Source organism: Sinocyclocheilus anshuiensis, unplaced genomic scaffold, assembly GCF_001515605.1.
Source record: "Sinocyclocheilus anshuiensis isolate Anshui unplaced genomic scaffold, SAMN03320099.WGS_v1.1 scaffold197, whole genome shotgun sequence".
Taxonomy (NCBI): Eukaryota; Metazoa; Chordata; class Actinopteri; order Cypriniformes; family Cyprinidae; genus Sinocyclocheilus; species Sinocyclocheilus anshuiensis.
Genome location: NW_015540856.1, coordinates 1,203,799 through 1,229,647, shown reverse-complemented (window position 1 = coordinate 1,229,647; position 25,849 = coordinate 1,203,799). Strand labels below are relative to the sequence as shown.

The following is a 25,849-nucleotide window of genomic DNA, read 5'->3' as shown; positions in this document are numbered from 1 at the left end:
GATATCCACTGAAATAGATGAGCAGTTCAGAAGTATGTTTGAGGAGAACCTTCTCCTCCTATCAGATATCAAATAATGACCGTTTGCCTTTAATGTGTCAAATAAATCTCAGAGCACAAATTGTGATTTCTTACAATGATTACTTGTACAATTCCAATGTAGCAGAACAAAACATCTTAATGGACATCTTTGGCATGCACAAGAACGTCTGATCTCCTCCATACTTTTGTTTTCTTTGGAAATACAAGCTCCACCGCTGTATAGAGGTCACCTGAAGTGCTTTATTACACTGTAAAAAGTGGTAACCTGCAACTGTTACCTTGAAGAGCTATTTGTACCTGATTTAACCCATAATGGCAGTATAAATTAGAGTATTTAGGTAAACACCAGTTTGTTATCTTGTTTATGTTAAAAGCTAGACTTTAAGCTGTTAGCGTGCATTTCTTAGAATTTAATTCCATTTCAAGTCACAATTCTGTATCACGTTTTTAGAAACTGAGTGTAATTTTAAATGCAGTTTATTAATAAGAGAACCGATGACAACAGCAATTAAACATTTTCAGTAGTTTTATTGAAAAATGCCTCTTCTGATTCAGAAATAAATAAAAACATAAGGCTGTGGAATTCACAATGTGCAATTCAGACATGAAAAAAATTATTTTATGTCCATTGACTTGCAACAAATTCCAACTGCATTTCAACTGATATCACTGGAAAAACAACTATATTCTGATTGTAAACGTCCTTACTAAATATACAACACAGGCATGCAATTCATCTTTTGGTGTGAGTTGGTATACAACAGATAAATATTCAGTTTAGGATAACAAAACAAAAGCCAGGTCTAAAAATGAAGAGAAGTTGAACCGTTTGCCATTTTCCTTGAGAGAGAAAGAACAACACATTGCACTGCAACGAGCACGTTTACACTTCGCAAACTTTCAAATGTGCAGGGAATCAGTTCGTAGTGTTTATAGGACATAGTGCTAAACATGAGTTTCTTACAAATACAAAATGCAGTTATGTTACAAGCAAAGACACATTGTGGAACCATCGGCAAGCACACAGGTTTCTTACAAGCCTCTCCACTTGACTTTGTTAAATGTGCATATGAACGAGGCTTGATCTGGACTTAAATGCAGTTTTTGACAGTACACAAGATACACTTTCACTCTATGTTTCTATACTTTTAGCTTCCTTTCTTGATAGCGATCTTTTTCCACGCTGGTTTCGTAAACCTGGTGACTGTGTCTCGATATCTTCCGACGGCTGGGCTGGTATGGGCACTACGTAGGTGTCAGGTTCTGGCTGGTAGGGGCCTGCTTGGAAATATTATTTGGCCAGCTGAGCATGTGTTTTTGGGTTCCAACATGTCATTTCAACTCTTCATTCATACATAGTGTTAATAAAAAAAAAATAAAGTAATACTATACTAACCCGAAAACGAACCCCCCCTCCCCCAAACGATCACTAATTTAACGTACGTGAATAAAAAGAATGCATTTGTGAAAACTTGCTGTGAGGTATCATACAATTATATAAATCACAATATCAAACAATGAAAGTAGCACTCTGCAAACATACCGAAATCTTCACGGTTGCATATGAAGAGTTAATTTGCAAAAAACGATAAACGCCACTTAAAAAAAAAATGCCGTGCATTATTCTACACATATAGCGCGATCTGAACCCTAAACACGTTTTGTCAAAAAAGCCGGTTTTGTCCACTTTCAAGGCATCGCGATTTCACGTTTTACTGCAGAAGCCGACAAGCGCCCTTGTTGTTTTTGAACAGAAGCCGATAAGTCCATTTTAGCGAATCAGCGCGCTGTATTCAGGTCAGGTGACAAGGCTACTTTCACTTTGAAAAAACTGCTAGCTGAGCGGAGTTTCGTCAAAGCTGACTAAAATTGATCAAGGATGGATCATTTTGACGAACTTGATACCCAACTGCAGTTTGATTGATATTACTTGGAATTGCGCAATAAAAAAACGTGATTTATGAAAAATAAATAAAAATGGAGTTATCGGTTTTTGCAAATGAACTCTTGATATGCTAATGGCACACACTGCATTTTTAACCTGAGCGTTGCCTACATGTATCATCAATGATGAAAACCACAAATTAAAATGAAACATCAGCAAGAAGCAAGTTATCAGGCGCAAGCTTGATGACTGCTGTTAACCTGTTAACTTTAGCCCACTGCGTCATCGATTAACATTTACAAGGCAAAATGAGTCTATTTACAGTCATCTCGCCCTCATAAAGAGCTACCACTGTTGAACACTGTTAACATAAACGCTCATTGTTAGTAGTTTCACATGCGTTCTCAGCAAAACGAAGCTCTTTCTTGCTGCAAACGGGCCACGGGTATATAACCATCACTGGCTCCAGTCTGATATATAGCGCTCAGCTGGTGTTAGTGGCAGTCCAGTCCTTTCTTTGGTTTGGTTGGGGTTTTTTTTGGTTTTTTTAAGAGTTGGCAATCATTCAGCAATCATATCCATGGTGGTTATCCTTATTAGCTCAGAGCGAGTGCTAATCTCGCTGACACAGGATGTGTAAGGGATCAGGCAGTCTAGATAGCAAACTACGCAAAACCTGAAATGGGTTAAAGATTGTGTTAGTTCATCTCAGTGGCAAAACCGCTACCTTCAAGTGTAAAACAAAAGTATGAACATGCAGTTCTTCATCGATTAGCTATAATGTTAAGCAAAGACACAGCAATCATATGATCAGCCGCTTACTCTCGAGCTCTGTTCCGAACCCCGCTGAGCTGCCTAGCTAGACGGCATTATGCTGCCTTCTAAAATACCTCGATTTGTCAAAATCTCACCTCAACACATTTAATTAATAGATATGCTCTTCTTCATTTTGTTAATTTATCTGAATATCAACATTTCAGTCAAAACAGTTTTTAGGTTAACTGATCTAATTATGTGTCTCTATAATCTGTGATATTGTATTATGTTGAATATCAAAGGTTGTTTTGTTTTGGACACACTAAAGTTTTTAGGTATGTGTAGCAAGATAATACATTTCCTTTCAATTCTATCAATGAGAAGTTAGCTTTCAAATTCGGTCAATCTTATAATGAAATTCATTCAATAAATGTCAAATGCTCTTATATTACATTATATGTGTACTTGTCATCTTAATTATTTAATGTTTGTTTGTATAAATCTTTCATGAAGACAAGTTTTTATTAGAGCCACCATTTATCTATAATATTTCAACACAAGGAATTGGAGTAGAAACAAAAAGTTGATATACAAACTGCTTTACATGCAATTAAAATATGTATATACAACTCAGTTTATATTTAAGTGTCGATTATACATAAAGTTGATTAATTGAATATTAAATAAACAATTTTGGTTTTGGTGTTTCAGTAAAAATCTAATTTTCGGTGCATAATTAATTAAAACGTGTAATTATTATTATTATTAGTGTTACTATTAAGTAGGGATGCAACGATATATTGGTCAGTAATCCGTATCAGCCAATAAAAGAGTGTGATTTTTATATCTGAAAATAAATACCAACTGAATATAATAGTTTGGGCTTAATATTAATATTTTTGTAATGTACCAAATGAGAGGGTTCCCTCTATAGTTTACAGCATTATTTGTGAGACATTTTTTTCCTTAAGAAATCCAAACTATTGGTATCGGTATCGGAAGAAGTCATTCTGAATGATCTGCGGAATCGGTATCGGTTGAGAAATTTAGTATTGTGCATCCCTACTATTAAGACATAAATTATATTGATATGCCTGTATATAAGTCATAGAAGATATTAAGCAAATGTTTCTATTTATTTCCCTATTCATTTTATTGGCACTTATTTCCAAACTGGCTGATGCACCTGCACTTACAGTATATGTAAATATGTTACAATTTAAAAATAATTACACATTGTTTGTCTTCTCCTAACTTACCCTATATTTCTATATAGTATAAAGTGAAAAGCAATGTTTAAAAAAAAGTTTGGTAATGTTCACTGTATTACCTGATATGTGTGTGTGCGTTGTGTTGTAATTCTTATTAGAGTGTCACCATGTTAGCTTAGCAAAATGTTAATGTCAAATTCCATTGGAATCAATGCTATCAACCTGATTTTTCCAGTAAGAGCAGGTGCAGGCATTTGTAAAATTGATGGGTCTGGCTTCTGGTGTCAATCGCTTCCAGTTATTTTTAGCTGTACAAAACAGCTCGTTTTGCTGCTTAATGTTGCAAACACACTGGTTTGTAGTGCAAACAGTTTTACCGTTTACTGCACTTTGTTATTATTCTTGTTATTTCCCTACAACGGCTAATGAACCGGCATTCTCGCACATTCAGAGAAAACGGCTTCCACATTGAAAAATAAGGTGGGATTAATTATTCATATTTCCCCATGAGCTGATTCGCTACAATTTGTTGTTTTCAAATTATTTGAGGCTTCTGTTTCATTTAGAATGTTGCCTTAGAAGCTCAACACACCTCAATGAGACAGCTCACAAGGTTTTGGGACAGAGCTCAAGACTAGTTTTCAGTCAACCGTACTGTGCTTACCTGGGTAACCCTGTCCATTGTAAGGGATGCCTACACACTGAGAGGAGTCACAGTATCCTGGAGGTCCAGGTGGTCCTCTGACTCCGGGTCCACCCTGCCGCCCTGGTGGGCCACGGGGCCCCGCTGTGCCTGTGGGGCCAGGGGGTCCTATCTGAGACTGCCCTGGTGGCCCTGGAAAAAAGCAGACAGAGGAGGTGTAAGAAAGCGTCCTTTACTTCGCATCTAGGTTTTCACTGGATGTGGATGGGGAAAAGTGATTTCGAGCACTGTAATTTAAATATTTTGATTTCTTAATTAAAAGGAAGAAGGGGTAAATCTGCCCCCCCCCCAACCTTTTTCTGTCTAGACGGTATAAACCAAACTGGAATGCTGTTCCTCGACTCTCGCTATCATGCACTCTGAAGTCAGCACATGTGTTGCCAATAAAGTCAAACTACAAACAGTGAGTCACTGCAAGCTTCCTCCTACTGTACATATACAATGGCTGTGTATTTCATTCACAGAGACGTCTTGGCATTGTTTGCACGAGGAAGATGTTTCCATTTCTTAATAGTTTTCTAGCTCCTGGAAATGTGTGGTTTTACATTAGCAGACTGGATAGTAATTAAATGCGTCCCCTGGAGAAAGTGCAGAATTGTGTTTGTTGTAGTTACCATGGAGCGAATAATTCATTCAGAGCCTTTGTTTTGCGCTGGGATGAGTGTATCAGGAGTGACTGCGTTCAGAATGCTAAGCATGTCTGTACAAATTCTCTCCAATAATAACTGGATTACTTCGGCCGTATGATCATGGCTCAGCATGGAATCTACCACTTTGGCCAGCTTTGCTTCTTATGATAATGGAAGTGCCTTGTTGACTGAAAACAGAATTGTTTCCAGGTTTTTGTATCAGGAGGCCTGGGTGCAGATTATTACTGTTATAACATGTGTGACATCTTCTGCATTGGCCCCTAACAGGCAATGGGATTAAAAGACAATTAATATTTATGAATATTCAGAAATATAATCAATTTGAGTGCTCTGCCGGATGAGAACAAAGCTTGAACTGAACTGAGCTAAATAATAACACTATTGTCTTCTGTTCTAATTGAATAAACTACCCACGGATGTCTGGAGTCAATTCATGAGATCATTTCAGATTTTAACTGAACAGTAAGATCATTTGGATGGTTGATTCAGGTATAGCCAGCAGGAATTAAGTGTGCTGACTGCCCTGACAGTGGCTCTGCTGCTTATATTTGTGGGGAATACGGTTTTTCGTCCACGTCGACTGAAGAACGCAGATGTTCCACTGGTAATGGAACCGAATTCTTTCATGAACATTCTTTAGAATAAAATTCTTCTTAACTTCTATTTTCTTCTAAATTTTTTTACTTAAGGGGTGAAAAATGTTTGGATTATTTTGTATTCCAAAAAGATTCTTAAGAATATATGTATTTTGTATTTATATTTTTTCTTAAGATTAAGAGAAAACTTCTTAAAACAAAAAAAGTTCTTGTATGCTAGGAATCACTTCTGGTTCCTTTCTGATGATACTCAGCGCTATATTCATGGCCCGACGAAACACCACTACCAATTCACCTTATCAGTTCACAAAACTAACGGAATGCATAGATGATATAAAAAAAAAAAAAAACTGGATGACTAGTAATTTCCTACTTCTAAATTCTAAAAAAACAGAGGTTTTAATTATTGGACCAAAAACCTCTTTAAAATCTTGCTAATTACTTATAAAGCCCTGAATGGTTTAGCTCCTCAGTACTTGAGCGAGCTCATATCGCATTATTGTCCTTAACGTCTGTTGCGATCTCAAAACTCTGGCCATTTGATAGTACCTAGAATATCAAAATCAACTGCGGGAGGCAGATCCTTTTCTTATTTAGCGCCCAAACTCTGGAATAACCTACCTAACATTGTTCAGGAGGCAGACACATTAAAGACCCATCTCTTTAACCTGGCATACACATAATACACTGTCGCATTTCTATAATTCAAATCCGTTAAAGGATTGTTAGGCTGCATTAATTAGGTCAACCGTAACCGGGAACATTTCCCATAACACCCGATGTACTTGCTACATTGTAAGAAGAATGGCATCTACTCTAATATTAGTCTCTTTCATTCTTAAGGCCCATTCACACCAAGAACGATAACTATAAACTTTAAATTCTCAAGCTTGTGATAGCAGGATTGATTCTGATTGGGTGTCAATGTTTTTATTGTTCATCAGCTAGAAAAACGCATTCTGAAAGTGATTCCAATGATATGGTTTCTCTGTGCCTTTATCGTTATAGCTGTGGTGGGGACGCTGCTATCCTTTAATATTGAGAACGGTTTTTAGAACTACATTTTTATCATTATCATTATAGTTATCGTATTTGGTGTGAACAGGCCTTTATTCCGAGGTCACTGTAGCCATACGGATCCAGTCTGTATCCAGACCAGATGGTGGATCAGCGCCTAGAGATGACCTCTACAGCCCTGAATGTCAGCGGAGACCATGACCTCAGAATAAGAATGAAACAGACTAATATTAGCGTAGATGCCATTCTTCTTATGATGTAGCGAGTACATCGGGTGTTATGGGAAGTGTTCCCGGTTCCAGTCTGTCACTGATGGAGTTTTGGTTCCTTACCACTGTCGACTTTTGCTTGCTTAGTTGGGGACGCTTGAATTCTGGCACTGCTGTCGACTTGATTGCACAGACACTATTGGAAGAGAGCTGAACTGAGCTGGATGATGATATCACTGAATCAATGATGAACTGACTTTAACTGATAAACTGACTGTTTTCTATTGTGCTCTTGCATTATCAGCACATGTTTTTCCTGTTTAACACTGTAAAGTTGCTTTGACACAATCTGTATTGTATAAAGTGCTATATATAAATAAAGGTGAAAATAATTTTCTTAAAGGGGTCATATGATGCGATTTCATATTTTCCTTTGTCTTTGGAGTGTTAAAGCTGTTCGTGCATACAGAAGATCCGTAAAGTCACAAAGATTAAAGTCTCAAACGCAAAGATATATTCTTTATAAAAGTGAACGCTCAGCCACGCCCTCCTAAAACGCCTCGTTCAAACACACCCCCACAAATCTACGTCACTGTGTGGGAAGATTTGCATAATACCGCCCAAATGTATACGCAAAGAAAGAAGGTGTAACTTTTATTCTCACTGTAGTATTGTTGCCGCCGCCGCCATGTCGTGGAGACGCTGTGTGTTTCATTGCGATAGCCAAACTACTTTGTTTGGTCTTCCTAAAGGAGGACACAACTAGAAATCAGTTGTTAAGTTTTATTTACAACACTGTTCTAGAACAGTACAACCCAAATATTCGAGTGTGTGCAGCACATTTTACGGAGGAAAGTTTCCTGAACCTGGTAAGGGGCGTAACATTTCCGTCACATGCTTGAGGTATTCAGCCAATCACAACGCACTGGATAGCTGGCCAATCAGCGCACACTGCGCTATTCAGAAAGATGAGCTTTGTAAAAATTGATGCGTTTCAGAAAGGCGGGGCATAGAGGAGCAACAATAATGTACAGTATGTGGAAAATAATGTGTTTTTTGAACCTTAAACCGCGTAAACACATTGCATTAAACCAAATACACAAAATAATGTTCTTATTAGCAACATCATGACCCCTTTAAAAATCATCATAAATAACTTGATGTCTTTTATATTAATTTTATATTAATTGTTGTAATTAAGCATTACAACGTAATGCAAGCTGCATATAATACATATTACTACTACTAGGGTTTTGTACAAGTACTCTAAAGTGACGCCAATGATTGAAAATGTAAACAATGATCAGTCATGAATATACGAGACGTGACTATTTGCTGAATTCAGAATTCAGTAACAACTACAAAATTAGTGAAATGGGGACCTTGTATTTTAATTTAATTAATTACATTTTCTAATAACAATTTTCAGCACTCTAATACTGTAGTGTGCACACAAAAAGATTATTAATAATTAAAGACTATTATAAATGAATACTATTTAAAATACCTGGAACCTTAAAAAAATAAAACACGAGTGCTGAACTCCCATCAAACCAGTCAAAATGAAAATATTGAGGGCGCTTATGATTATAAAGGTAATCTACAGGAAGTTCAAAAAGACAGCCTTTGAGCTGTTTATCATTGAGTTGATCAGTGAGTCTCTGGCAAGAACCGCCACACAATCAGATATTGCTGAAAATTGTCTTTTTTTTCTAAGAATAAAAATTAAGATGTTCTTAAGAAAATATCTGAGAACTTCTACGGATTGTTTTTGAGAATTGCACTTTTTATGCAAACTTACAATCTTATGAAATTTTGGTAACACTTTAATTTAGGGACCAATTCTCACTATTAACAAGTTGCTTATTGGCATGCATATTACTAGCATATTGGCTGTTTATTAGTATTTATAAAGCACATATTAATGCCCTTTTTCTGCATGACCATATTTTAGATCATTCAACCCTACCCTGTACCTAAACTTAACAACTATATTTCTATTAAGCAGCAGCAAATTTGGAGTTTATTGATTAATAGTTAGTTAATAGTGAGAACTGAACCCCAAACTAAAGTGTGACTGGAATTTCTTAACTTCAGATTTTCATGAATCCAGCCCATGGATCTCAATTCTCTGGAATTCTTTGGAAAGGCTAAAAGCATACATAAACAGCACAACACAGGAAAACACCCTGAATATTTTTATATCTGAAAAATTATTTGTCTGAATATTGCTACAGGCCTATTGAGGCAAACACTTCTACTGACTTATTTTTCAAATTCTGAAGGCTCTCTTAATCCCAACTGTCACAACACGGTTTGATGAGGGGTTAGCACACGTTTGAGTCAACCTATCCAAACAATCCAGGGGAAAAAGCTGTTCCTGATCATTTGGAAAAACTAATGGCAGCAGTTGTGTAACAGGCCATTCATGTTTTAATGATTCATCAATTTGCGCTAATGGTCATCTATCATGCCTAAACAGTCCCAGAATGAGAAACATTGTGATATGGAATAACAACATAGAAATCACAGTTGTTAAATACACGTTAACGATAATTAGAATTGGTTCCATTAATCAGGAGGTTTTGGATAGACTGTGTCTGAAAGCCTTGGAAAGGCAAGTGTGTGTACAAACTCTGTCTATAATTAGCAGTGAAATAGACTGGTTAAGCTGAGGTGGCGTTAGGTTGCACGAAGACATACCCGGAGGTCCAGGTAATCCTCTCTGTCCTCGAGTGCCAATGCCTGGACTTCCTCTTTCACCCTTCTCTCCAGGCAATCCTAGGATGTTATGGGTAAATGCATTAAAAAAATGCAAACCATATGTGACTGATTGGCAGTAACATCAAACAGGGAGTATATACATGAGGATGATTTTAGGGGGAAATTAATTCTATTACAATCATGTGCATCAAACATTTGTTTCAGTTTTTGAGGCATGATTTATTTATTTATTTATTTATTTATTTTTATTAAACCTATAAATACACAAATACTTTCAAGGTGGTTGCTTACTGGCCCAAGCCAAAAGAGCCCACCCTCAAATCTATATGACTATGACAGATAAAGATGCCTTATTTTGCCGTCTTTAACAAGATTTCATCCCATGTGAGGTAAATGTATACCTCTTTCTCCTGGAGGCCCAGGCAAACCTGGATTTCCTGGGAACCCGTTGGGTCCGGGCTGACCTGGCTCTCCATGGGGTCCCTGGTTGCCAGGTGGGCCTGGAGGTCCAGAAGGTCCAGGACTATTACTCCTGTAGTTACTGGGGATCTGGTTCAACATCATATCGATTCTGCTCATTTGTCCTACAAGAAAATGAAACGTTTTCTGTTGTAACATAAACAAAACTTGATGCAGCGGTGGCTGGAATATTTTGTTATTTTTTGTTATTATTTTGAAGTGCCTTACTGCTGACTAATTGTTCACAGACTTGTCTTGCTACAGAGCGCATCATATTCTGTGACGCAGTGTCTCCCTGGAAAACAGAAAACAGAAAAATCTAGATTGTTCTTGCTCAAGCAAAAGCATTTTTGCCGGCAATGTTCTGGGTTGTTACTAAGCCATTGCTAGGTGGTTGCTAGGATTTTATTAGGAGTTGCAAGTGTGTTCTTCATGGTTACTAGGGCATTGCAGGGTGGTTGCTAAGGTATTGTAAGCATTTGCTAGGGTGTTCTGGGTGTACAATGAATGATTTAAAATGCAAATTGTATGAAAGTGACACATACCCTTTCACCCTTCTCTCCTTTCATGCCAACAGGTCCCTGGGATTGACAGATGAGAAAAGATGAGTTAGAAATCACTCAGATCACTATCACCTATAGCAAGTGACCATAGGTTTGGTTAGGTTGAATGGCACACTATCGAAATTTGTACATGCATTCATTTATATAAATGTCTTTAGAACAAGTCCTATGATATTTAGAATGAGCCAAATGTACATACCGGGAAGCCAGTGTCTCCAGGTTTTCCTGGTTTTCCTGTAATTCCTGGCATTCCAGGTGAGCCTGGTGGTCCCTGAAAATATTCATCTCATTAAGCATTACTCATATAGATTATAATTACCATTCAGTTAATGACAAACTTTTTTATGTCAACTTTTACTTTAAGTAACGTTTTTTTAAGGGTTTTAGTTTTAGTTTTAGTTTTAGTTAACAATAATTAAATCAAGACAACTCTCTGAAGATTTTAGCATGGTGACGGATATGACAATGTTAATGTATTTGGTCTTGGCAGAACAGATCTGCTACACTGCTGCTGAATTGCTGCTGCTGTTGGTTATTGCTGTAGTTGTGTGCTGCTGCTGCAAGCAAATACAGGAACTTGCTACTGCCAATGCATATGGCGATACGGTGCCATGAGTATTTAAGACATACTGCTGCTGCACAAATAACATATAAAATAACCCATAGCAGATCTACACAGGTGGAGCCGGGGAAGGTGGAGGGTTTCAGAGAAACTATTGAAAGCACGCTGCAGGAATCTCTAGTGAATGCTAGCCAGCCATATAAATGCAAGGCAGTAAGCCTTGCTACTGCCAATGCATACGGCGATACGGTGCCATGAGTATTTAAGACATACTGCTGCTGCACAAATAACATATAAAATAACCCATAGCAGATCTACACAGGTGGAGCCGGGGAAGGTGGAGGGTTTCAGAGAAACTATTGAAAGCACGCTGCAGGAATCTCTAGTGAATGCTAGAATAATAACTCTTAAAATGTCAATTCCAGTGGCTCCAAAAATGCTTACACTTAATTTTAAGGTGATGCTGTTATAGTATAATTACACAAATGAGTACTGAATAATATTAAGTACTTACGATACGGTTAATGTTTGGGTTTGGTTGCTTGTATGCATGCACAATTTACTGTTATTACTACAGTAAGTACTAGTAATGTGTGCAACTACGCCTCTTTAAAATAAAGTGTTACCTCAAAAAGTAGTTAGACATTCAAGCCATAATAAAAAAGTGTAAATGTCTTTGCATTATATTACAAAATTATATTATTAATTTGTGTGTGTGTGTGTTTGTGTATGTGTATATATATATATATGTATATATGTAATCCAATATAATTCATTAAGTCCTTGTAAGTCACTGTATTTGTGAAAGAAATGTGGACTGTATTAAGGAAGAACAGAAAATTTGATGCACGTGCTGTATTGCAGAATTTTTTAGCTGACATGACAGTCTCACACTCATCAGATATTCAAAAGCTTGCACATTACATACCATTGGTCCCGATGGACCTCTTGGTCCAGACGGGCCTTCATTTCCTGGTGGACCCTGAACAAAAACATATGCCATCACGCACAACTAATAGCATTAGCAAAGATTCATTCAATCTGGAGAAAGTTTAAAGATGCCCTTGAGATGGGCCTAACACAATCCACTGAATATGTCTGACAAGACAGAAGAGACAAGTCAGATAACAATGCTAAAACTGAAAACATGCACTTTCAAACAGTTCAAGGTGCACTTTAAAAACTTCAATCTTACCCTTGCTCCAGAAGGTCCAACAGGGCCGAGCGGACCTGGAGCGCCAGTCGAGCCCTTGGAAGAAGGAAAAATACTTAATGTCATCCGTCACACCAGTGGTTGTTTCAAAATACAGGTTTTTGAATCAAACAACCATTTAGTTGTTCATGGATCAAAGCTGAGCAATTTCAAATATTGTCAGGATATGACTAAACTCAACCTTTCCATGGAAGAGAAGGAAGGTTTTTCTAAACCATATTAATACATGTACAAATAAACTTCTTGCAAAGTAAAAGTGCCTTCATCCTGTACAGAAATAAGTACAGACATTTGTTTTTCTATTGGTGTATTTCTTTTGGAAGTCAAAAATAAAATGACGTTATGATGAAGGTGTTAGCAATCATTCCGCTCTGTTTTGTTACCCCGCTGTAAATCAGTGTGCTTATGAGGATGTGAGTTGTTTGCTGATTGTTTTTTAAGCATGCATGTAATCATAAAGCCATTTATCTGATAAACACATTAAATCTTCTGATCCCACACTGCACAAACCTTCCAGGATCCACACACAATTTACAATGGAATTTTTCCATGAAAAAAAATTACCAGCTCAAACAAAAAAGCACTAACCCGCTGTCCAGGTAAACCTGGGTCACCGGGGTCTCCCTTAGGTCCAGGCCGCCCCTGAAAATGGAAGAAATGAAGCAAGCTTTCACACTCATTCCTCTGTTACATGACATTGAATGGAATTTACATCTCAGCCGTATGTGGATGAGGGGGCGAGTGAGTGCTGGCTCCGTTAAATAAATGGGTCCGAGTCTTTTAGGCATAAATTACACCAACACTATACAGTACTGTAGCCAGACAGGTTTAAGATTTTAATGTCCCAGGAAAGTGAAATAGAGGGCATTGGTGTCCCATAACTTGTTTAAAAGCAAAAATGAGAGAAATACATAACATAGATAGAACATACATGAAACATATCTAGTTTTAAACATTAAATGCCTGACCCGTCCCCTTTAAATGTGTTAATTTGACATTCAAATCATTCTATAAAAACCCTGGCGTATTTGTAGAACATTGTGCATTTTCAGTTGGCAAAAATCATATAATATTTATTTTGACCTCCTGAGATAGAACAAAAACATTTTCTTAAAGGTAAGCATCTCCTGATTTTCAAATAGTGTTATTTCAGTATTATTTATATACTTACATATCATTTATTAATATTTGCTTGAATTAGCTTTTATTTTTCGACTTTGCCTTCATTTTAGTTTAAATTTAGTTTAGTTTTTGTATATGTATTTGTATACATATATATATTTTTTTTTATATATATATCTTTTCTATATTTAGCTATATTTTTTTCTTCATTTTTTCAAGTTAGTAATTCTAGTACTCAAACTTATTTTATTTCAGTTATTTGCCATGCAGCATTTCTAATTTCCGGTTATTTCATTTTAAGTTTAATCTAGAACTTTTCCATGACATTCTAATTTATTGAGATGCAACTGTATTTTATTTTATTTCAGCTTAATTTCAATTATCTAAAACGATTTTAATAGTTTGAGCTTTAGTTAACAATACCAACACTATTTCAAACCCTGTTTCAGGCTTAAGAAAGGTCTTAATATTTACTCATTTGATTCTATGAGCGGCAATACTAAAATGTTACAGATGGAAATGGACAGAGTTGCATGCTTTACTTACTGGTTCACCAGGAATAGACAATCCATTAGGGCCCTGTGGGCCTGGTGGTCCCATTTGTCCTGGTTGACCCTGCTCCCCACGTGGGCCCATTGAACCCTGCAATAGCAATAAACAGGTTTAAATCCTGTTAAATTTCCCAGTTTCAGCACAGGAAGAAGTGCTGAGAGAAATGGTTTCTTGATGGTATCGATGGAGGAACCTGTTCAACATCTACTTCACTATCTGACCATTTGGCATTCATCAGCAGGTCATTTAGAAACTAGAGATGGAGGAGGAAGATAAGCCTACCGTGGGGCCAGACTCTCCTCTCTCACCTCGTGGGCCTTTTGTACCAGGGCTGCCCTGGAAACACAAAAAACAAAGAAAAGAATTTCAGATTCGTTACATGTGAATTTAGAGTGATGTTTCCAAGTTCACTCATCTGAGGTTTACCCAACAGTCTTCACTTCTGCTTTCTGACCTTAAAGTGTATCCCCTAATGTCCACGAGCAAGTCACTAGTCATCAGCTCACGCTGTGCTGTTAACCATCGCTAAACCCCAGATGTTCAATCCATGCATAATGGTGTGGAGAGAAGAGCCCCCATAATCATATTCCTGTGCTTAATGTAAAGAGCAGGACTGAAATTACAGCACTGGGGCTTTGGGGAAAATATTCCACCTTCCCTGAACCCTGGACCTTTTCGTCCACATCGTGAGAAGCGAGATTTGCAGAGGTAGCACGATGACTTCAGAGACAGAGGAAATGTCATGGGACTCTAATGATCTTACCGGAGGGCCCGCGGGACCTGGAGGACCAACGCTGTCCTGAGCACATGTGCAGGAGTGAGGAAGAGCGGGACATTTGGCTTCATTTCTCTACAGAAATGGAGATACAAATCAAAACTTCTGAAAAAGTTAAAGACTTAACAGTTTAAAAAAAGAGAAAAGACTTGCAATAATAAAGACAGCTGGCATGATATCAATTCGAAGGTAAAACCTGTTAATTAGTTGCCTTACTGTATATGGTGAAAAACTGTAATACTGTAGATCTAATGGGCCATGTAATTAACTTTTACAGTAAAATACTGTTGTTGTTGTTTTTCAGTGAAATAAATGTTTTGAAATTAAATAAATATTTTTATTTTTTTATTATTGGTTATGTACATTAGGGTTTTAGGTTTCATCTTATGTTGTTAAATTAAAGTTTATTGCATTATTTCAGTGTCATGTGTGTTACCGCGATGAGTGTTTTGTATTTGTATCTGGAATTACCTGTGTAATTGTGTATACATACAGTTTTTGCCAGTTTTTGTTTGTTTGTTTTGTATACTGTAAATTTCAGAGATTTTGACAGTGTCAAGTAAGTTTCAGTACAGATAAAAAACAAAATGCTGCACTGGCCACAGGAGGAACACAGTGGTTTACATCTACCTGCCCTTCAGCTACTCTCCATGGCCAAAAGTATGTGCACACTCCCTTCTAATGAACGGGTTTGGCTAAGCCCTTTAATTCCCGTGAAGACAAATGCTAAAAGGAAAACAAAAATCCATGTGTTTCATGGAAGACTGTAAGGTTTGGAAAGGTGTGAGGGTTAGTGTTCCTTGTCATTTCTTTGTGAAATTTACTAGAAATGTATAAAATTATATAATCTTTTGATTTTTTAGTCCAGTTATTTTTTTTCCATATTATCCAGTTCAGCTATTTGTACTATATTTACCATATTATTTACCATATTATCATTAATTTAAAGGTCAATTGGTCAATTGTAGGGGAACCTTACTTTCTGACTTTTGATTAAATACTTTGTAATGTAAGTGTTCATTTAAATTCAGCAATTTTGTGTACATCTTTGTGATTATTAAATTATACTAAATTACACTGTTTTAATTGTATTTTTCATCTATATAAACATAATATCATACACAATACATACTCTGATATGATGTTATGTGTTAATTTACTCGTCACTACCATAATCCGAAACATGTGTTGATGCTTTATGTTATTTGAGGAAGATGAACCTTGAACTGAGAGCCCTTTCAGTGCTTTAGAACAAGACAGTGACATATTGCTAAAAAGGGACTCCCTAAAGATACATTGAGGAAAAGGGCAATCGCCGTGAAAACTGGGAATTGCTCAAAAGCTTGACAGCTGTATTTAGTGTCCCTTCTCTGATTACAAGCATCTTTTGAAGACTGCAAAACTCAATTACATTTTCTTAGCAGGGGTTAAGTGTGCTTTCGCTAAAAGCTTTCAACATACTGGCCAAACAGTAGACGAAACCTCAAGAAAGTCAGAAAACCCACACTGTAAGATGACAATCTGTATACAATCTCTACTTACCATTGCTGGAATATCACAACATTTGTCTCGACTTGTCCAGCCCAAACTGCAGACAATATCAAACATCTGGAGCTGGAACTGAGGGAGAGAAAAAATGGACCACAAACGGATGTTACAGATGGCTTGCATTGAGCGCCCACATGTACCCAACAGTGTGTTGAAAAGCAATACAGACAGAATCGAATCTGTTCAGGCATGAATGGGTGGGAGGACATGCACTTGATTGAGTATGAGGGGACAAAGGGAACGGCAGGGTAGATTCCTTGGATTAATCATTTAGTGCGCGTTTAGATCTTTTGGTGAACTGAAGCGAATGAGCAATTTGTACTTACTGTGGCAGACTGCTTCCTTGAACCACCAGACTTTACCATTTTTCCAAGGACTTCATAGCCATCTGTGGATATGTTGTTGGCCTCTTTGATCTCTTTCTCAGCCACCTCTTGGCAGTCAATGTTGAGTTTGACATTTTTCAGTGAAACAGAAATGTGAAGCTGCGAAAATAAAATGCCATTAGTGCGAATACCTCAGCGGTGCAATCCAAGCATCAGTTCATTATTACTCCATACTCTGGACATATTGGCTTGCTTCTTAAATCTTCATGAAAGGGATTCACAAAACTGCCAGATTGACAAAAATTCGCAAAAACCATCCTTTCCAAAAAACCTTTCCCATGATCCCTGAGATCATTAACCCCACGGCCTGTAAACTATGTTTAGAGTTACGCTCTCAATTCTTCCAATAACAGATTAATTAGTTCATTATGTAAAGACATGCCAGTCGTCGAACACAAAGATGAATCTTCATGTCAGTAGATAATATTAACTGGTTTACCGACTGTAATTTCCCCATTGCATTCACCATGAGACTCTACATGCGGAAGCAACCACCGAAATGCTTTTTCCATCCTTTTTTTTAGAGGGAATACAACATTTTCTTTATGTGGCGTCACCACATGTTGCTATTATGTCATTCTGTGGCTGACTGTCTAATGCGCTCATTCCCCTGACTTGAACAGTTGCTTTTGTCAGTGAAAAAGTCTGACCAGCCCATACATCTGATATTCATACTTTGTAGATCAGCACTCCATAGGCAAGGTCATATTTCTTACCTCAATACCGTCAATATCTATGGCAACCAGCATTTGGCTTCCCACAAGGAGAAGGGGTCTGAAGTTCTGGCTTTAGATGGAAAGCTTTAGAAGCTTAACCAAATAGTGTGTTCAAAAGCTCGTGGGAAGCTGAGAATGCAATAGTTATCAATTCTAAAAATATATGCAGGGAGAACATTTTTGATAAATGGGTAAGTGTCATAACAGACAGGGCCAAAGAACTGAAGTGCTTTCGTCTCGTTCGGTTGTATGGTGTACTGTGCATTCACACTCTCTCGAATCCTCCAGTTCTGGCTACTGTGGCTGTGTGAATATGCCCACCATGTGGTTTCATTTTGCTCTGCTCTAGTCTTGCCCTCTGTCCTGTTAGACTTCCATTATATCTGTCGGCCTCCATTTCATAATTGCACGCTTGGCTGGCCATCTTCCCCCACCATTTCCTCAACTGTATGAATTCAATGAGTAAATTCACATTTTAGACAGGGTGTGGTTTTAAACTGCAACTTTTAAATTTTACTTTCTGTCTCTTGAGAGCTGCCTTGATATCTGATGTCTACATCTAACTGAAATAGATTTGAAATGCTGCAAAATGCAAAGTTGCATGAAACATATGACTATTCTTTACAGTGTGATGCTGCTCTGTGGAAAAAGAAGAAAAAAAATCCAAGATGACAGACAATGATTATATTGTTTATAAATATACTCATAATACATTTAATATTAAAATTAGCCAGTATTTGTGTGTGCTATGCATTTTATGTAGGGCAGTCACTAACAATTATTTTGGTAATAGAGTAATCTGTTGATTATTCTGACTGTTAATCGAATAATCAGACAATTTTTTTGTGGTAATAAAAATAGAACTTAGCGAACAATAGACTTTAAGATTTCAGTTTTTCTTTTTTAATAAATCTGCAAAAATGTCAACGATTCTGTGTTTTTCTGTCAATATGGGGTGCTGTGTGTACATTAATGAGGAAAAAAAATTAACTTAAATGATTTTAGCAAATGGCTGCAATATAACAAAGAGTGAAAAATTGAAGGGGGTCTGAATACTTTCCGTACCCACTGTAAACAGTCTGCAAAGTTGTAAAGCTGAGAGTGCCCACTTCAAATCCCATTTCTGCAAAATTCATACGTCACAAGTAAATACATTTGCATAATACCCATCTACGTTCTACATGAACATCAGAATCAGAAGAATCAGTGGTTAAAATGCATCTTTACTATGATACCACAGCAGTATAATCACAACCTTTTGCTGTGTTCCTATCATTTCACTGACGACTGCTTCTCCAATCTCCACGAGTTTAACGGGGGATTCCTAATTTCATACTTGTTTTCAACTTGAAGCAGTGCTGTGGAGAACAACGATGTTAACTAGATGTTTTCATTACTTGTCTAGTGATGTGTGTTTATGCTGAAATATACTACTGAAACGGTTTGTCTTTTCAAATCTTCTATCACGTGTCATTATATTTATCGAGTTGGCTCATGTGGTTTATGTTTAGCTCTTCAGAAATGTGACATTTTCTGGTAAGGGAGCATAGTGAGCATCGATGCTCCCTAGTTTTTGCGGTGCATTGCGGGATTTTTTCAGGGAGCGAATGTTCCAGTGCACTGGGAGGATTTCGCGATTGAGACACGCCAACTCCCTGATCAGTTCCCTGAATACTGAACTAGGGAACCGATTGAGACGCACCCATAGCCTTTTTACAGTATAGAATATATTTCTTCCTCATTCTGTGATAAGAAGCCACATCAGATTTGACATTACAAGGGAAGATGTTTTTGGCGTGTTGCTTTTTAAAATGCATGTTATAAGCGGGCAATTCACAGGCACGTATTGAACCATGGATGTCGTACCAAATGGTTCAATATTATATTGAGAATTGTGACATCCCTAGCAGTCACATTATCAAAATTCTGCTTTTTTCCCTAAAAGTTTTGTCAATAGTGTAACAATGCATGTGTGCTCACACAAAGGTCACTTTTAAACCAAGCAGCTTTTATGTTGGTCAACAGGGCAAATTTGCGTGACCAACTTGAACACGAGTGAAATCTATGTTAAAGTCAGTCTTGAAACTTTTTTGCCCTCAGGTGAAACTCCAGACTGCACAGATTCCTTTTGAAATGACTGGGTTTTGCTAGCAATTTCTCTGCACAATGGTAAATGTGATCCCACCGTAACTCCGGTCAATGCAGTGATTTTGCGTGACCAACTTGAACACAAGCAGAATCTATGTGGGGAACTTTTTCACCCTCACGTGAATCTCCTGATTATTCAGATACCGTTGAATTTTACAACATCTTAACATTTAATAGTCAATGCTGCAAATTTGCATGACAAACTTAAATGCAAATGAAATCTATGTGGGAAACTTAGATCACTGGTAAATCTGGCCCCACCTTAACACTAAAAAGCAATTATGAGTCTTGTCTCACACAAGCTTCATGTGAACAGTGCTTCCAAACCATTCACATGACATGACTTTCAAATCTAACTCATAAAGCTTTTATTCACAGATTGATTTTAGCTACTAAATTCATAATCTCTAGGATTTTCTAAAAGAAAGGAAATGACATGAATAAAGGGCTAGTGTTCTGTGTAGTATTGCATGGCTCACCACAGAATCCATTTAATAGCTGTTCCCATTCAAGAACTCGAGCTGCGTCGAAACGCTATGGGAACGCCTTCAGGGTAACCGTGCTCTGAATCGTGTGTGTAATCAGTCCAATGGATGGGCGAGACGTCATGGGCGGGGTGATGTAGCGACCAGGAAGCTTAAAAGCACATGCAGTGGAACAGGCATCAGCTTTCTGTCATTCTGTGTGTGTGTCAGTCATACTATCTGTTGTGAGTCTTATTTGGTGTTGTTTGTCCCATTATAAGCTCCATTATGTCTAAAGCCGAGGCAAAGACAAAACACTTGAGGGGCGAGAGCAGATCGCGTTATAGGCTGTGTGTTCCTCCCTGCCCGCGTTACATTACGAGCGGGAATACACACAGAATAATCTGTGCGTGGTCTGCTTGGGAGCGAAGCACACAGAGTCGGGCTCTCGAGGGAGGCTCTCTTCTCCCGGAAGGCTCTCTTTGAGGAGGGAGCCTTCACCAGCGTTCCCCACGGTGTTGGCCCCGCTTCCACTGAGGCGAAGCGGCAGCTGCACTCGTGGGGTTCGCAAATGGATCTGGTGGAGGGAATGGAGATGGGCGAGTCCCTATCTTCTTCCTCACCCGCCAGATCCAGCGCCCACTCACTGGGATCGGAAGTCCGCTCTGCGGTTTCCTCCCCCCGGGGAGCGGGCTCGACGCTCCGCCTGTCTTCCTCCGAGGAGGTTGACGTGGAGAGCATTTTGGGGGCAAAGCGTACCAATATCGGGTTCTTCCCTTCGGCCTTGCACTCTCACCCCACACTTTCACAAAGTGTGTGGATGCTGCTCTGGCTACTTTGCGACTCCAGGGCATCCGCATACTGAACTATATCGACAATTTGTGGATACTAGCTCAATCGGAGCGAGTGGCGATTCGGCATCGAGATGTCGTTCTCGCCCACATGAAAGACTTGGGGTTAAGACTTGTGGGATTACAAATTTAAGAATCTGTTTAAAATATGCTGATCCTATGTTCTGACATAGCATCACATGAAAAACTAAGGTGAAGTACATTGTATTTAGCATTTAAGGTAAATTACATCAGACAAATGATTATCTTAAGCAAAGTGTAGCAAGAGGTTCCTGTCTGTTCCTGTTCTCTTATTGTTAGTCAAATGAACCAGATTACTGAGACTAACACCTTTTGTTTGAAATTGCTCTTGGTGCCTCTGCCCCAATCTTTGAGTAGTTATACTGATTGAATTAGGACTTTCAGACTGATTGGATTAGCACCTATGCATTTGAATGACACTGTTATGCTGATGAGATCAAGGCTGGGAAAATGCCGGTGTCGGGCTGATTGCCTGTACTTCATTTGCATGCTATGGGTTAGATTGTCTCCACCTCTACTGAATGTATCCCGCCCCCTTAAAATGTATATAAACTACAATGTATTACTGCCTTAGTCAGACTTTTGATGACTGCAGCGCCACGCAGCGCGTTCTCAATAAAGAACTCTGCTGAAGATACCCAAGAGTCTCCTGGTCTCTGCTTCGACGAGGAAAAAGTTTCCTACAGACTAAACGCCAAGAAAAGTGTGCTTTCTCCAGTACAGAGAACCACTTATCTGGGCGTGGTGTGGGATTCGACCACGATGCAGGCACGTCTGTCCCCTGCTCGGATTGAGTCGATCCTCACGGCAGTCGCGAGAGTGAGAGAAGGCCGGTCACTTACTGTCAAGCAGTTTCAAAAACTGCTGGGTCTGATGGCAGCTGCGTCCAACATGATACCTTTTGGACTGCTGTACATGAGACCCCTACAGTGGTGGCTCAAGACCAAGGGGTTCCCCCCGAGGGGAAACCTGCTTCGCATGCTCAAGGTCACGCTGCGCTGCCTTCGTGCCTTAGACATGTGGAGGAAACCTTGGTTCTTGTCTCAGGGCCGGGTGCTGGGAGCTCCTTGTTGCCGTGTAACGGTAGTGACGGACGCGTCCCTCACCGGTTGGGGAGCGGTCATGAGTGGCCGCTCAGCCCGAGGTCTGTGGAGCGGTCACCATCTCACAACACATAGCTTCCGGTCTCTCAACCGAGGTTGTTGCGCTGAGGCTGAGGCCTCCCGTACGATCTCGTGTCCCTCCGTGGGACCTGGCTGTGGTGTTAGAAGCTCTCTGTAAGCCTCCCTTCGAGCCTATTGAGGAGATCGCTGATCGCCATCTATCGATTAAGACAACCTTCCTTCTGGCGATATCTTCTCTAAAGAGAGTTGGGGATCTGCAGGCCCTCTCAGTGGCCCCTTCCTTCCTAGACTTTGCGCCCAGTCTGGCCAAAGTGTTTCTCTACCCTCGTGCGGGGTACGTCCCTAAGGTCCCTCCTATACACCACGGCCTGTCGTACTCCAGGCCTTCTGTCCTCCTCCCTTCTGGGAGCCCGACCAGCAGAAGCTTAACTGTATGTGTCCAGTGCGAGCACTGGATGCATACGTCCACAGAGCTGCCCTGTGGAGAAGGGTGGACCAACTGCTAGTGTGCTATGGCCCCCCTAAGAGAGGTCTTCCTGCTAAGAAACAGACCCTCAGCCGGAGGATAGTAGATGCCATTTCCATTGCTTATGAGTCCTCTGATCTCCCCTCGCCTTTGGGGGTCAAGGCTCACTCGACTAGAAGTGTGGCGGCCTCCAAGGCCTTTCTGGCAGGTGTGTCTATGCAGGACATCTGCAACGCTGCAGGTTGGTCCATGCCCCTAATGTTTGTCAGATTCTATGGCCTAGATATGCGAGCCACTCCTGACTCTTCTCTTCTCATACCCAAGCTGTGCTCCTTCCACACTAGGCAGGGATTTCTCAGTCTGGCGGCGTGGGCATACTCGTTCCCATAGCGTTTCAATGCAGCCCGAGTTCCTGAAGGGGAACGTCTCCAGGTTACGCATGTAACCATGGTTCCCTAAGGGAACGAGACGCTGCGTCTCAGTGCCATACTTTCGGCATCCCTGCGAGCGCTTGCTTCATTCCTAGAAGCTGACGCCGGTTCCACCGCACATGATTTTAAGCTTCTTGGTCGCTATGTCACCTCGCCCGTGACGTCTCGCCCATCCATTGGACTGATTACACACATGTTTCAGAGCACGGTCACGCTGAAGGCGTTCCCATAGCGTTTCGACGCAGTGTTTCATTCCCTCAGGGAACCATGGTTACATGCGTAACCTGGACACGTTTTCTTTTCCCTAGGCTCTCTAAGCAGTATTGTTAAACATTATAATGGCACAGTGTACGCACTTTTGTCAACACTCATATCTTAATTACAATAATAATGGCTTGTAGGTTGCTATTAACTATTACAAAAAAATTATCAACTACAAATCCATCAGGCCATGTGTGTTCATCTGAATTGGCAGTGGCAAGATTCTGGCCAATGACATTTAAGCAAAACAAGCAATCAAATACGCTTCATTTCTTTAAGCAATATTATTTTTATTGACTTTCCAGTGATCCTGACAGATTTCAAGGGTTTCACTCAATGAGATTTCCCATGCAGAACTCTCCATCTTGATGCTAGGGTGTTGCTAATGGGGTTGCTAAAGTGTTGCTTACTGACCCAAATCAAAAGAGTCCTCTCCCAAGTCTCTATGATATTCTGGTTTCATGTTCCTCCAAGTCTGTGAGAGTTTTTTGTTCATTTTAATGATTGCCTGATAAGTCAAGTTACTTAGAAAGAAATAAACCACATGATTTTAAGTATTATTAAAGTCTGTAGTGCAAATGGTACATGATGAGGTAAGCAGTGCGTTTTAATATTTATGGTTTGGGATGGTTCAAATTCCTAACCCAAAGTATGAGCCATTGCAATAGTGATGCTTGCCTTAGTAAGCACATACAAAACTGGGAGGGAAGAAAGAGAAAAGTCTTTTTCAACTCTCCAAAGCATGATAGGCTTGTTAAACCCAAAAGGTTTCCTTTTCATGTAACCAGTCTGTAATCTTGTAACCAAGGTGGTCAGCTAATCACCACCTTAGCTCTGTGTTCACGTCTCCAGCAATGCCAGTGGTTGCTGAACATACAGTAGGAAACAGTGGTAAACCAATGCTTTTTCATGAACCCTGGACCACAAATGGGCCCGCAGTCACAATCCAGACTATATGACATCACTTTGTCATTGAAGTCACTGTAATGATGTCAATGGGTGAATCTCAAGAAAACAATCAAAAGAAATACAAAATTTGTATTATTATTATTATTACCAATGATTCAATTATAGTACATTACTATAATACAGTAATGGTATTTTTTTACATTAAAATACAAATATAATTCTGTTCCAAAAAAACAATAATGATGTTTACATGCTTTACAATTTAAATAATACATAATTTTTACTATTACAGTAATGAACATTGGGTGGAAATAGGCTTCAATAGGCTTCATTTTCTTTAAGCATCATAACTATTTTTCTTTGACTTTCCAGTGGTCTTCTTGAGATTCGCCCCGATTGCTCAAGCTGTGCTTTCAAATTTCCCACACAGACTGGGAAAATCTTTCATGTGTGGTTGTAAAATTAGCACATCTTGAAATCTGATTTGCCAGCATGTACTTACTAGACCAAAACCACCAAATCCCAGCCAGTATAAATTACAGTCTCCTGGTTGTCAGGCGTTTTTTTACATTAGCAATTAAACTATGCCAGTGGTCACTTGGGACAAACATGACAAAATGCTGACATGTTTAGCTTTAAAGAGACTCGGCGTATGCACTGGGCTTAGAATAACCTCTGAGAAAGCAAAACCCTTTATATAAAAATAACATCATTAATGTCCTCTTTTACAACATGTTCAATAGCAATAATTTATGTTTCCAGCTCTCATGAACCACATCACCATGAGCAGTGTGGAGCTGCTCTTGCACAAACCTGCACCTAGAATAATGGCTGGTGGGTGTATAGGCGAAAACTCTGCGTACACGATATGGGCCGATAAACATCTCAATTTAAAGCCAAAGGCAAAATCAACAGTGGCAAATCTTTCATTGAGCTCCAAAGAAATAAACGTATTTTGAATTTATCAGCCAATAGTTATTTAATATTTCTAAAAGGATGCTCCAAGTTCAAATCCATCAGCCTATTCATATTCACAAGACAAGATAAGAAGGTCAAGATAAAGGCGATAGAGTTTTAAAGACTAACATCTACCACCTCATCTAAAGGAACCAGTTTAGGTCTTCAAACTATTTTTGCAGTTAACTCTTTATTGCAGTTAACTCATAAAGGTTTTTTATTGGCATTGATGGTTCCATTAAGAACTTTTAACATCCATGGAAGCTTTTCATTGGACGAAAGGTTCTTTATAGTAGAAAAAGTTTCCTTTTACTTTTAAAATGTTCTTTTAAAATAGTTATTTTAAGAACTGTTAACTGAAAGGAACCAAAAGTGGTTCTTCTATGGCAGGGGTAGGCAAGTTCTGTCCTAGAGAGCCGCAGTCCTGCAGAGTTCAGCTCCAACCCTAATCAGACACACCTGAACAAGCTAATCAATGTCTTCAGGATTACTAAGGCTATAGGCAGGTGAGTTTTTTTTTTCAGGGTTG

General features: G+C 39.0%; 1 protein-coding gene across 1 annotated transcript in view; it reads right to left on the bottom strand.

Annotated features, from left to right (window-relative positions):
* Positions 1-585: 585 nt before the first annotated feature.
* Positions 586-25,849, bottom strand: part of col12a1a (collagen, type XII, alpha 1a) — an 83,701-nt gene continuing 58,437 nt past the window's right edge. Inside the window, exons 50-64 of the mRNA XM_016485330.1 lie at positions 16,913-17,071; positions 16,581-16,658; positions 15,027-15,113; positions 14,546-14,599; positions 14,258-14,353; positions 13,178-13,231; positions 12,572-12,625; positions 12,305-12,358; positions 11,014-11,085; positions 10,797-10,832; positions 10,480-10,546; positions 10,194-10,376; positions 9,772-9,849; positions 4,558-4,728; positions 586-1,319 (exon numbers count right to left, since the gene is read on the bottom strand). Of these exons, the coding sequence (XP_016340816.1) occupies positions 1,174-1,319; positions 4,558-4,728; positions 9,772-9,849; positions 10,194-10,376; positions 10,480-10,546; positions 10,797-10,832; positions 11,014-11,085; positions 12,305-12,358; positions 12,572-12,625; positions 13,178-13,231; positions 14,258-14,353; positions 14,546-14,599; positions 15,027-15,113; positions 16,581-16,658; positions 16,913-17,071 (1,389 nt within the window). The 3' untranslated portion in view covers positions 586-1,173. The remainder of the gene's footprint in view (positions 1,320-4,557; positions 4,729-9,771; positions 9,850-10,193; positions 10,377-10,479; positions 10,547-10,796; positions 10,833-11,013; positions 11,086-12,304; positions 12,359-12,571; positions 12,626-13,177; positions 13,232-14,257; positions 14,354-14,545; positions 14,600-15,026; positions 15,114-16,580; positions 16,659-16,912; positions 17,072-25,849) is intronic.